Here is a 13,593-nt window from a genome sequence, read left to right as displayed (position 1 = left end):
GCGTCTATGGTCACTGAATGGTCAACTAGAGCCTATTCGATGGTCCAAGTACCCAAAAATTTACTTCAAAATTCGAACTTTTTTAACTTTGAAAATTCACTCGAGCTTAGTAAATCTGCCCCCAAGTACTTGTTAGGAAGTTAAATGAATGTTGTTGTTAGGCATGCCAGGAGTCATGCAGGTTTTATGATAAGGGGCAATTGTAAAGGGGAAGAAAATTTACAGTGCCAGTTAGGGAGATACCAGCGCTATCCTGGGGCACGTAGTATGTGCTAATCAGTGTGAGATATGTTTGTGTAACACGTGAGTTTTTGAAAGCACCACAGTTTCATGCCAAGGGTGGGGCCAGGTTTTGTGATGAGCGCCAATTGTAAGGGGGGGGGGGAGAAGATTTACAGGGCCATTTAGGGAGATACCAGAACTATCCTGGGGAACACAGTAAACGCTAATCACCTGCTAGTTTGAGATTTGTTTGTTTGTGAATTACGTGAGTTTTTGACTGCACCACCATCTTGGGTGCCAAGACAACGCTTCATTTGTACAACTGAAATGAGGTGTGTATGCCCATCCACATTATTACTCAACTGTTACTGTATATTGGGGTATACTTTGAGATACCACTGCTTTCCTGGGGCACATTGTCAGAGCTAATCACCTGCTAGTGTGAGATTTGTTTGACTGCATCACCATGTTGGGTGCCAAGACAGCAAATTAGTTACCCCTGCAAATTAGTAAACCCAGCTAAACAAAGGGATAGTGTAACAATCACCAAAGGACAATGAGCAAGGGATCGTCTGCAAAGTACAGTATTGCCTATTAATGGATTTCTGCATCCTTTAAAAGGGAGAGTAAGCAGCCCATGCCCTCACTCACACATAGTCTGCTGGACAGGCTTGTTTGTACTCTGTATAGAATGAGGGAACCGCTACAAAATACACAGCTGAAAGAGCAAGGGGACAGCAAATAATTTGCAGGCTTACTAGGGTTTTGAGCATGGCAGTTTACAGATTCTCCCTGGCCAGCATCCAATCAAGTAAGACCATCTAGTTGTGGCCCCTCACCTTCCTTATTTAATTCCAAGGTTCTCCTTAAGAGAGAAAACAAAGGAGGCAGTGAGGGTAATAGGGAAGTTGGGTGGGTTTGCATTGTGAACAAAATGTACTGAGAGAGTGGGCTGGGGACTGTGATGATGAGCAGGGTAAATGCTAGGTATAGGGTTGCTGGATATCAGGAAAGACTTGGCAGGTTTGTCCAACCTCTGGCTGTAGGAATGGGGAGTGTTGTAGTTGAAAAACTTGTGGACTCTATGGGGCAAATTCACTAAGATGCGAAGTTGCGCCAGTCGCAACTTCGCCGCACTTCGCCAGGCGTAGTTTCGCCAGGGCTCTGCAAATTCACTAAAATCCGAAGTTGCGCACAGGGGTAGCGTAAGGTTGCGAAGTTGCGCTAGCGTTGATTCGCTATATAAAGCGAAGTTACGCTAGCGAAGGCTAATTTGCATACGGCGCGAAATTCAAATTTCAATGGAGGAACACGTATCTGCACTACAAATGCCTAGAAAACCTTCAAATCAGCAAATAACATTTTTATTTTGCCCTACACATGTGCCCACTGTCTAGGTAAGTTGCCATGAGTCAGGAAATGTAGGGGGGAGGAAGGGGAGCCCCAAAACTTTTCGATCTTTTTCAGCCTATCAGCCATCATGTAGAAAACACGCCAGCGTTTTTTTGGGACTTAGAAAAAAAATTGACTTTTTTTAAACAATCCCTATCTACTCTATTGCGCTTCACCAGGTCTGAGGTGGTGAAGGAAGTCTAGCGTAAAAAGTAGCGTTCAGTACACTGCACAAGTTAGTGAATATGCGTAGTTTCGTCGCTAGCAAAACTTCGCCTGGCGTAAGGTTGCGAAGTAACACTAGCGAAACTACGCCAGCGTTCGTTAGTGAATTTGCGCAGTAGCGAAAATGCCAAACGCTAGCAAATTAACGCTAGCGTTCGGCGCTTCGCGGCTTAGTGAATTTGCCCCTATGGCTCATGGATTAGTAGCGCAGACTATGCACTGAAGTGTGTGGGGACAGTATTCTGGGAATGATGGCCAACAGTTTTATGCCAAGAGTGGGGGCAGAAGATTGTACAGGGCCAGTTAGAGAGATACCAGCGCTATCCAGGGCTACTACCCGCACACAATACATCGTATAGTCTACGCTACTAATCTATGAGCCATATAGTCCATGTGTGGCCCTCCAGCTGTTTTTAAACTACAGCACTCCCCATCCCTACAGCCAGAGGTTGGACAAACCTGCAATGCCACTTCTTACCCTATACCTTTCATTGAACCTGCTCATTATCAGAGTCCCCACCCATTCTCTCCGCATATTTCGTTCGCAATGCACACCTGCAAACCCACCCAACTCCCCCGAACCCTCTGTTACCCTCACTGACTCCGTTGTTTTCTCTTCAAAGAGAAACTTGGTCTCTAATAGGGAAGGTGGGGCTACAACCAAGATGGGCTTACCTTATTGGATGCTGGCCAGGGACAATCTGTAAATTGTCACGTTAAGACTGTAAATTAGTTACCTCCAGTTAAACAAGGGATAGTGTGACAATCACCAAACGTCAATGAGCAAGGGATCGTCTGCAAAGTACTATTAATGGAAAATAACACAAGGGAGAGTTAACAAATAGCAAGTGCCCTCACTCTCTTATAGTCTGTAAAGTACGCATTTTGGAACGCTAGGCAGGCTTGACGTTTGGTGACAGTCACACTATGCCTTGTTTAGCTGGGGCACCTAGTTTGCAGGATTACTAGGGTTTTAAGCGTGGCAGTTTACAGATTCTCCCTTACTGCTGCGTAGTGTGTAACCGTTCCCTTGTACTATACAGATTACAAACAAGCCTGTCCAGCGTTCCAAAATTAGTACTTTACAGACTGTGTGTGAGTGAGGGCATGGGCTGCTAGTTTGCTGACTCTCCCTTTTAAAGGATGTGATATCTTCCATAAATAGGCGAGACTGTACTTTGCAGACGATCCCTTGCTCATTGACGTTTGGTGATTGTCACACTATCCCTTGTTTAGCTGGGGTAACTAATTTGCAGGCTTACTAGGGTTTTGAGCATGGCAGTTTACAGATTCTCCCTGGCCAGCGTCCAATCAGGTAAACCCATCTGGTTGTGGCCCCACCTTCCTGATTAGATACCAAGTTTCTCCTCGAAGAGAAAACAGCGGAGGCAGTGAGGGTAAGAGAGGGGGAAGTTGGGTGGGTTCGCATGTGTGCGTTTCGAGCCAAATATGCTGGGAGAGTGGGCTGGGGACTGTGATGATGAGCAGGGTAAATGCTAGGTATAGGGTTGCTGGATATCAGTAAGACTTGGCAGGTTTGTCCAATCTCTGGCTGTAGGAATGGGGAGTGTTGCAGTTTGACAACAGCTGGAGGGCCACACGTGGACTATGTGGCTCATGGATCAGTAGCGCAGTCTATACGCTGTTGTGTGTGGGAGCAGTATCCTGGGAATGACAGCAAACCGTTTCCTGCCAAGGGTGGGGGCAGCTTTTATGATGAGGGGTGGCAGATTGGGGCCAGGGCCAGTTATAGAGATACCAGTGCTATCGTGGGGCAAATAGTAGTCGCTAATCACCTGCTAGTGTGAGATTTGTTTGTTCGTGTGACAGGTGAATTGTTTTTTGACTGCACCACCATGTTGAGTGCGGAGACATTGCCCCAGTCGCACATTAGGGTGGAAGCGATTAAGTACTGCTGTTATGAATAAAGTCACATACGTGGGCACATGGTATAGTACATGTTGTACTCTGAACTGGGTTCCATGAGTACAAGGCGCAACAGTATCTATTACCATCCACCCCCTGCAATGGCTGCCAGTATACCCTTTAGATTTACTGCAAGTCCACACAAGTGCATAGTACGCTTATTCATACTTGGGGTATTTTCAAAGTGCACCACAATACACAGTAGCAATTGCGTATACGTTTATATGGATGGGCACACGCACACCTTACTCTGCTTGAACACCACCAGGGACATGCTTAGTACATACTGGGCCTGCAAGCAACATTCATTTATATGTGTCTAAGCTTTTGGTATAATCCATAAATATATACTGAAAGTCAGTCAGTGCCCCAATGGGCCTTGCAACTATTAAAGGGTCTTCTTCTTGTTACTGGGCCCCACAGCAAATTCAACTTGGGGCCCCAAAACATTGCTAAGTTGACAAATTCTACCAGGATATAACAAAAATATTAATTTGTGTCTTAATCTACACTCATAGGCCCCTCTGCAACCACAGGCATGCTTCATCTGTAGTTATGCCCCTGATCTTTAATTACACCCCTGACCACTTAGTGTCAGAGCGGCAAACAAATCAATTTGCCCATCCAATTCCAAACTTAAAAAAGCTAACTTTTATCTCTGTGCTCACAATTTTAACCCTTTTTGCACTTAGGTTGGTGGTGGATTTTAAATGTTATCGTTTTGCTGTGTTGGTGAAGCATCAGAGGAAAAGTAGCAATTTACTCTAAAAGTTTTTGTAGTTTCACAGTATCGTTTACCCGCATCAAGCGCTGGCCCACATATCCACCAGAGTCGCTAAGCTTAATAATAATGCGGCTTTATTAATACACATAGTGTGATAACAATATGACCGTGGGTGTGCAAAAACGTACATGTTTCATGCCTCTACGCTCTTACGAAGTGCCGAGCGTGGAGGCACAAAACGCGTAAATTTTTACATGCCCACTGCCATATTGTTATCACATTGTGTGTTTTAATAAAGCCAAATTGTTATTAAGCTTGGCGACTCCGGTGGATATGTGGGCCAACACGTGGGTAAATGATACTGTGAAATATTTTAGTTTTCCAATGGGAGTTACCGAACTCTCACGAGAGCAGTGACCCGGCAGAGAGAGACGCTAGCTTGCAGGGATGAGCTCCACCACGGAAACATCACTACAGTGATTGTTACAAAGTTTTTTTAGTTGTTCATTGAAAGTTCCCACAGTCATCTGTTGTCTAAAACGGGCCTAAGTGTTAATTTCCTTGTGGTTAACTTCTCATTTTAAGTTTATTTATATAAAAAAAAAAAGCTTGCTGTTATTAGCAGATGAGAAAAAAGTTAATGCAGCAATTCTCAGTGGTTAGAGTTGCAGGTCCATTGCCTTGCATTCATGTGCAGCGTATTTATCCCTATGTTACTAATGCTTTGCATTGAATTGGATGTTACTAATGCTTTGCATTGATATGGAGCCTCGTGTCAAACACAAACCTCCCATTGTGGAGCACAGGAGCACTGACCCTATGTACAGACACACTTTGGGGAGTGTTCCCTCTCCCCCTTCATGTATTCCTCCTCACAGGAAGCCTCCAGGAGCTAGGGGGTGGAGGGGCCCTACAGCTGCTGTATTAACTAATTCAGTGTCAGACCATGCTCAGTGTGCAGCTGAGTAACCAGGAAACCTTAATGAACTGTAAATAGATCTGGCAACTTTTCTGGAGCTATGCAGTCACTGTGGAGGAGGTCTGTGCAGTAATTAGAATTCCCACTTGGGTCAGGCATTTGCTTCCTTAAAGGCTTTTAGATCAAGGTATGAAGTAGATTCAATTCAGAATTGATTTAAACTAGTGGTACATTGTTACTTTTGGCATGAGCAGCCTGTGAATAAGTTACTTGTTGGACCGTACACAAATAATAAGGCTAATGATGCCTTTCAGTTACTGTATTTGGCTGTATTGTATGGTGATGTTTACTTGCATTTTTCCTGCATCGAGCTGCTACTGTGTTTTTTCTTCTTTTGGTTCTTTCCCCCTTCCAATTTATAGTTTTGTTTCACCGCAGTGTTGTTGAATATTTCAGCAGGCCGTGGGTTAATCCTGCCTATCTGCTTAGATAATTAAGAGCTAATGTCCATGGGGGAGGGGAGGCACTGCCCCTCCCTCCATTAATTCCCCCCCCCCCCAGGCCTCCCACCCAGACTCCAGTTGGTGTATTTGTTTAATCTCTGCACACCCAGTGTGTGATCGCTCTCCTTTTTACACACCCAGCGTCCGGATCTGCTTCTTCGGTCAGTGAAGGGACTTTGGATTTCTAGGGGTTCAAAGGGAAGAGGGTTGGTATATGTTCTGTGGGACAGGGATTATGGGATCTAACTCCTGGCCTCTGGCTCATGTGTCATTTTCTGGTGTCTTGTCTGTAGTGGTTTATAATTGTTAAAATATTTACTTAGCTTATTATGCATGCTAATTGCATCATGGTGCAAAGCAGTGTAATCTATCCACTGGCAGAAGCAAAGTGTTCAGTATATAAAAAGTTTTACTTGTCTGATGCCATCAAAGCTCCTTATTGCAGTGTGGATAGGCAGTTAAAAGGTTATGAGTGAATCATCCTGTTAAGCTGTCCCCAATGATGTATGTGATGTATGTCCTTCCTCTTAGGGGCAGGAAATGCACTGGCACATTTGTTGTTCTTCCTCCTTTTTTGGTGAATGGTTTCCATTGAGCAGATTAAGGCAGGGGTGCCCAAAAGGTAGGTCAGGATCTACCAGTAGACCTTTAGCTGGTGATCAGTAGATCTCAAGACACTGTCAACAAACAGCTTATTTAAATTTAAATCACCCTCCTTCATGCTTTTCATTCAGATATTTATTGTGTTACGGTTACATAAGAAATAGTGGTTTGTTAAATATACCAATATACATTTTTCCCCATAAATACATATTTAAGTAATATTTTCCATGGAACCGAATGCTAACTATGCTTTTATGGCTGTAGATCAAAATGGGACAACATCACTAAAAGTAGTCCTTGCATTCGTAAAGTATGGGCGATCCTGTCTTAAGGGCTATAAAATGTAACCTTCAGAAAAATGTGTTAAGAAGTACAACCCAAAGAGCGCATACAAAATGCTACAATGAATGGAGATTGTGTAATTCAAAAAAATTGGGTGTGTATGTTTGTGTACAAAGGGACATTTTTAAAAAGGTGTGTTAAAATTAAACTGAAATACGCCAACCATTAACACTTCAAGACCGTACACTTGTCACGTTTATTTAAAAAAACGTTAGTAAAAAGCAGTGTTGCAAGCAAAATTGTTTTACACCACTGTTCATAGCTGAAATTTTTTACATCATGTATAGCGGTGTGTAATAATGTCATTTAAGAGTTGATTGGAAGTTGAAAAAAATAAAAGCCATTTTATTATTGCTCTTTGTTGCAGACTCTTTCTGCAATTGGTTTTAATGTTAATTTATGATCTTTATAAATGTGGCATATATTGTAGATTAGCTATTACACTTTTTTTTACATGGTTTTTTTTTAGAAATAAAAATGTGCTGTTTATGTAGTACAGGTATAGGATCTGTTATCTGGAAACCAGTTATCCAGAAAGTTATACATTTTGGAATGGCTCTTTCCCATATCCAAATAATCCTAATTTTTAAAAAAGATAAAAAAAATTTCTCTGTAATAATAAACAGTACCTTGTACTAGATCTAAACTAAGCAAATTCAACCTATTAGGTTTATTTAATGTTTACATGATTTTCTCGTAGACTTAAGGTATGGAGATCCAAATTACAGAAAGATCCTTTATCCAGAATACCCCAGGTCCCTAGCATTCTGGATAACAGATCCCATACCTGTATGTGTTTTATATATATTTATAGGTATGTGTAAATTCTAGTTGGTATGTGTACATTTTAGTGATGCACCGAATGCAGGATTCGTTTCACGATTCGGGCAGGATTGGTCTTTTTCAGCAGTATTCGGCGAGTCCTAATTTGCACAAAACAAGGAAGTAAAAAATGTTTTCCCTTCCCACTCCTCATTTGCATACCCTCATTTGCATATGCAAATTAGGCTTCGGTTTGGTATTTGGCCAAATCTTTTGCGAAGGATTCGGTGGTTCGGCTGAATCCAAAATAGTGGATTTGGTGCATCTTTGGTACATTTTATAAGAGTCAATTTTTGAAAAATATTATTAGAGCGAACTGAAGAACCGCAAGTGACAGGATCATATGCATATCTGTAGAGTAGTATTAAGGCCATACATGTATATATTTTGGCCTAAGATGTTTATTGGTTAACCTTTTAAAATTTGGAAATCAATATAATTTCATTTCTTAGCACTCCAGACTTGAACTGACTGTGCCAAATTCATAGTTTTTGGACTTTGATCAATATTGAAGCACAAACAAGATTTATCTGAATCCCACATCAATTTTTTGTGGTATGATTTTGAGCACTAATGTTTCTGTTGCCCAAAATGTCATGTTCTATTGCAGGGGTCCCCAACCTTTTTTTTTTTTTTTTTTTTTTACCTGTGAGACACATTCAAATTTAAAAAGAGTTGGGGAGCAACACTAGCATGAAAATATTTGGGGATGCCAAATAAGGACTATGATTACTCTACATAAGGCTCAGTTTGGTTTTTATGCAACTTCCCAGGATCTTGACCAAGTTTGACTTCGGGAGCATCTAGAAAAGCATTCTGCCCCAACAACAAGTTTCTAACTGCCTTTGGGCTGGAAACCCCCTCCCCCCCAGACTCTGTGCTCCCTGCGGTATGGCATCCCCAAAGGAACCACTACCTTATTGTGTATGTATTTGAGTGACAGATGGTGCAGCTATATGGCACAGGCAACTCTGTATCTTAATTTTATTGAAAGCATTTTCAGTGATTTATTTATTTTGTTGATTTTTATTCCTAGGCATCAGCTTGAAGTCAGTTGGTGTATTCCTAAATCCACAAAAATCTTGAAGTGTGAAGCCTATGCCATGCTGAAAATTCTGACTTTGTTAAACTGAACCCCCCCCAATATCTTGTGACTGACTTCCCTTACAAAATCCAAAGATCTCTGCCACAGTGTCCTTTGCCGTCTCAGAAGGTGGAGGAGCCAGCACGTGTGCCCGCTCGCCTGCCCCACCGCGCCATGAAGCTGCAAGCGGTGATGGAGACCCTCCAGCGGCAGCAGCGGGCACGTTTGCAGCAGGAGCTGGAAGCCAGGCAACTTCAGCAGGACTCATCTGAGGGCCGCACACCACCTTCAGCAGGATACCCTGGTAATGGAAGTGATGAAGCAGAGCCAGAGGCCTTAAAAATCCAACGGGCACAGGCAGCAGCTCTGGCTGCCATGAGGGCTGCTGCTGCTGGACTCAGCCAACAGCCTAGTCCAGCTGCTTCTGAGGAGGAAGATGGGGAAAGCATGGCATCTGACGAGGAGGATGAAAAAGAAAGGGATGGGGAAAGTGAACGGTACCAGGACATGGCATCAGAGGAGGAGGATCTGTGAGTTGTTTTTTTTTTCTCTCCCCCTCCCTCTTCTTGGAGAAGAGATTTTCTTGACATTGTTTTTGTTGTGTCAAGAGCCTTTAGGGCTCTGCGCATGTATGTAGTTTTGCATGTCTGTGTGCATTGCAAGATAATGTTTACCTGTATTATTTGTCCTTCTGGCTCTGTGGGTCATTGCCCTGTCATTTGTTTAGGGATCAAGTACACCCTCAATACGTTACTGACCTTTATACTGCAGATGAAAAAGGAAAAAAGTATTTGCCATATTAAAATTATTCTTAAATAGCTAAAAAAGCACAAATTTAAGAATATCAACTTGATCAACTCTGCTGCTGTGTGTTAGGAATGACTCATTGTTGCCTGTTCCAGACTCATGCTGACAAAACATGGGCATCCATACACACCCCCTCCATACTTTCACATAAATGATATATACCTATACTAACTATAGAGTTTAGTATCACAATAGCCTTTGATATTCTGTCTGTCCAAAAAATCATCCAATCCATTCTTAAAGGCATTAACTGAATCAGCCATCACAACATCACCCGGCAGTGCATTCCACAACCTCACTGTCCTGACTGACCCCCTACGTTGCTTCAAATGAAAGTTCTTTTCTTCTAGTCTAAAGCGGTGGCCTCTGGTAAGGTGATCCATTTTATGTGTAAAAAGGTCCCCTGCTATTTGTCTATAATGTCCTCTAATGTATTTGTAAAGTGTAATCATGTCCCCTCGCAAGCACCTTTTTTTTCCAGAGAAAACAACCTCAACCTTGACAGTCTAGCCTCATAATTGAAGTCTTCCATCCCCTAACCAGTTTAGTTGCACGTCTCTGCACTCTCTCCAGCTCATTTATATCCCTCTTAAGGACTAGAGTCCAAAACTGCACTGCATACTCCAGATGAGGCCTTAACAGGGACCTATAAAGAGGCATATTTATGTTTTCATCCCTTGAGTAAATGCCCTTTTTTATGCAAGACAGAACTTTATTTGCTTTAGTAGCCACAGAATGACACTGCCCAGAATTAGACAACGTGTTATCTACAAAAAACCCTTAGATCCTTCGCATTTTAGGAAACTCCCAACACACTGCCATTTAGTGTATAACTTGCATTTATATTATTTTTGCCAAGTGCATAACCTTGAATTTATCAACATCGAACCTCATTTTCCAGTTTGCTGCCCAGTTTCCCAACTTAGACAAATCACTCTGCAAAGTGGCAAAATTCTGCATGGAACCTACAGTTCTGCACAATTTAGTATCATCTGCAAAACTAGAAACAGTACTTTCAATGCCCACCTCCAGGTCATTAATAAAAAAGTTGAAAAGCAAGGGACCTAGTACAGAGCCCTGTGGTACTCCATTAACAACACTGGTCCAATTAAAAAATGTTCCATTTACCACCAGCCAGTTCTCTATCCAGCTACAAATACTATGGCCAACATTCCTTAACTTTACCAGTAACCTGTGGCACTGTATCAAATGCTTTAGCAAAGTCTACCTAAATCACATCCACTGCCATCCCAGAATCGAGGTCCCTACTTACCTTCTCATAAAAAGAAATTAAGTTAGTCTGGCAAGATCTATTACGCATAAAACCATGCTGGCACAAACTCAAGAGTATTGTGATTTGCTATGAAGTCCAGTATCTTATCCTTTAATAACCCCTTGAAAAGCTTTCCTACTACTGATCTCAGACTAACTGACCTATAGTTTTGAGGCTGAGAATGGGATCCTTTTTAGAATAGAGGTACCACATTAGCAATTCACCAGTCTCTCTGCACTATTCTACACCTCAATGAATCCTGAAAAATGAAGTAAAGAGGTTTGGCAATCACATAGCTAAGCTTTCTAAGTACCCTGGGATGAATACCATCTGGCCCCGGATCTTAACATGTTCTAGTCTCTTTTGAATTTCCTTATGTGTGAACCATGCATCATTAGTTGTATTACTAGAATTGGGACTATTAAGAAGGAAACCGTCATTAACTGTTTCCTCACTTGTGTAGACAGATAAAATATGAGTTCAGCTGACCCCCCTCTGATAGTAAAGGTCCCACCCCTTCCTGCTTCATTTTTCTACCATTTACATATTTAAAAAATAATTTTGGATTTTTTTTTTACTGCTTGCTGCAATATCCTTTCCCATATCAATTTTAGCTTGCCTTATAGCTTCTTTGCATGATTTTTTGGCCTCCTTGTACCTTATAAATGATTCAGCTGTCCCAGCTAACTTGAAAGCTTTAAAAGCATGTCTTTTCTTACCCACCTCAACACCAACGCTTTGAATAGGTTACCAGTGCGCAGACAAATGCTTCCCCACAGGGCATAATTTGTGCACTGGTAATCTAATTATCTACTTAGCAAGGACCAAATATGGAGTAGCTTCAGGTTCCCTGTTTACCCTGTGTTACACTCAAGACATAATAAAAATTATAAAATACATGGGTATAGGTGAAAAGTATCTTTGGCACAAGCTCTATTTGCTGAACACTGGGGGAATATACTGCCTTTATAAGAAAATCAGAATAGACGAAACAATCCAGTTGGTTAACGGCTTTAAAGGAGAAGGAAGGTAGTCACTCTGTTGCATGGGTGGGGCGGTTGGCCAAGTTGTCAGGTATACCTATTGATTCTACTCTCTTATTTATACCCTGGGCTTTTTTTAAAAAAAGGCACCTGCCAGAGGTACTTTTCTCGTGAGCGCCACCATATTATTCTGGTGTCTTAGCTTAATACCTTGCCAGCCATTAGTGATTCTACATTTCCATTTCCTTTAACCACTTAATATAAATACATTTATTAATCTCTTTGGAAAAGCCACCACCCACATCCCACCAGTGGTTTAGATTTAATACCTAACATATCTAATAATACCTAATATCTTCATGCAGATGCTAAAAAATCTTGTTTACTGCTACTAATTTGGTAGTTACAGTGGTCTTATTAGCTTTCAGATATTGTATACCCCCAGACTTTATGTACCATTATTATGGAGTGGTTAGATCCTGGTGTAAAGGTGGCGTTAAGCTATTTCTCTCCTTAACAATCAATTTTAGTGTAATCATCAAATAATCGTGAGGTTAGTGTGCACCAAACGATCGTGCATCCCACATTGGTCAGGAAATGGATTGGTCAGGTTAGAAAATGCTTTCGTTCACAGTGAAATGTATCCATTGTCCAATTGTTTGCATGGCCAAGCAGGGAGCTTGATTGAAATTGTCATTTTAGTTGATGGACAAATTGTACATTTAAACGAATGATTCAGGACAAGCTTGGTCCTACTATAACAAAAAGATCTTTCAAAAATCTTTAACACCTTTGGGCCACCTTAAGATGTTAAATGGAGGTGTCAGAAATTCATTATTACAATTTTTGTATACTACAACTGCCTGCCTCATGAGTAGGGTTGCCACTGGCTGTTATTTTACCGGCCTGACCGGTAGAAATTTTGCTTGACCCCAATGTTGTTAATAGGGAAAAAAATCTAAATATATAGGAAGGCCAGTATTTTTTTTGCAAAAAAGGTGGCAACCCTACTCATGAGACTGTGAATAGCAGATACTGCAATACACGGCTAAAGGGCCACAATATTATATCACTGACCTAGATAATTCTCTGGCACAGACTGCATTGTGCAGCATGTGTATTCCATGGTGGTCTAAGCTTGCTGTTTCCAGCAAGCAAAACAGTTGTGACCTTCAATTGTGCCTCTTTTTGTCACTTACTCTTTTGCAAACAAATTATAAATACACTACATTGGTAGATATGTAGAAAATTATAGTCAGGTGACAGTTTCTTTAGCAGCTTGCTGCACATTGAAGGAGTTAAGTGTTGATTTCGGGTTCCTTCATTGCTTAGTTCGTCCCCTGTATGAACTGGTATTACAGTGCATGCCAGAAGCTGGCAGCAGGCCGACAATTATTGGCAGGCATTCTGCGGTTACAAACCTCAAACAGATAAGTAGCTAGAAGTGGCATCATCTTGATTCACACTGCCGGTGCCAAGTTGCTAATGTAAGCAAAGGATATTTTTATTTCCTGTTGTAGTTTACTTATGAAACTGCATAATTAACTGCTCTTGATATTTATTAGAGCCTGCGATACCACTTTTTTTTTGGTTTTGGTGAGCAAACAAGAGACTTTGCACTGTGTAATTTTTAAATTCTTGCTTCTCTATTGGGTTGCAATGAATGTGTTGTCTTTGCAAACAGGTATATTTTGACTATGGTGGGATGTTCGATTATGTTTAATTTATGCAAACGGCATGGAAAGAATCTGAATGGTATCACAACTTA

The 13,593-nt window shown here is 41.5% G+C and overlaps 1 protein-coding gene across 11 annotated transcripts in view; it reads left to right on the top strand.

Annotated features, from left to right (window-relative positions):
* Window positions 1-1,104: 1,104 nt before the first annotated feature.
* The window catches only part of arid3a.S (AT-rich interaction domain 3A S homeolog), a 57,019-nt gene continuing 44,530 nt past the window's right edge, over window positions 1,105-13,593 (top strand). The window contains exons 1-3 of one of the 11 annotated variants that reach the window (XM_041575188.1): window positions 3,262-3,669; window positions 8,452-8,602; window positions 8,715-9,292. In XM_041575188.1, coding sequence (XP_041431122.1) covers window positions 8,937-9,292 — 356 coding nt within the window. In that variant the 5' untranslated portion in view covers window positions 3,262-3,669; window positions 8,452-8,602; window positions 8,715-8,936. 11 annotated transcript variants of the gene reach the window in all.

This window comes from Xenopus laevis, chromosome 1S (genome assembly GCF_017654675.1).
Source record: "Xenopus laevis strain J_2021 chromosome 1S, Xenopus_laevis_v10.1, whole genome shotgun sequence".
Lineage (NCBI taxonomy): Eukaryota > Metazoa > Chordata > Amphibia > Anura > Pipidae > Xenopus > Xenopus laevis.
This window is presented reverse-complemented; position numbering and strand designations above follow the sequence as displayed.